Below are 292 nucleotides of genomic sequence, written 5' to 3' on the forward strand. Positions count from 1 at the left end.
GGCCGCGGGCCCGCCTTCCTGCCAGTCAGTTTCGTTTCCTGGGCTGCCTCGGGGAGATCGTGCAGCAGTCCCCGTCCCTGCACGACTCGTCCGGTCCCCCGAGGAGCGCCATGGCGGACCTGTCCCTGGCCGAAGAGCTGACGTGCTCCATCTGCCTGGAGCTCTTCAAGGTGCCGGTCACCACCCCGTGCGGCCACAACTTCTGCGGGTCGTGCCTGGACGAGACGTGGACCGTCCAGGGCGCGCCGTTCCATTGTCCGCAATGCCGCACCTCGTACCCGGCGCGGCCGCA

The 292-nt window shown here is 69.5% G+C and overlaps 1 protein-coding gene across 1 annotated transcript in view; it reads left to right on the forward strand.

Annotated features, from left to right (window-relative positions):
- Positions 1-110: 110 nt before the first annotated feature.
- The window catches only part of TRIM25 (tripartite motif containing 25), a 9736-nt gene continuing 9554 nt past the window's right edge, over positions 111-292 (forward strand). The window contains exon 1 of the mRNA XM_014544825.1: positions 111-281. Coding sequence (XP_014400311.1) covers positions 111-281 — 171 coding nt within the window. The remainder of the gene's footprint in view (positions 282-292) is intronic.

Source organism: Myotis brandtii, unplaced genomic scaffold (genome assembly GCF_000412655.1).
Source record: "Myotis brandtii unplaced genomic scaffold, ASM41265v1 scaffold383, whole genome shotgun sequence".
NCBI lineage: Eukaryota > Metazoa > Chordata > Mammalia > Chiroptera > Vespertilionidae > Myotis > Myotis brandtii.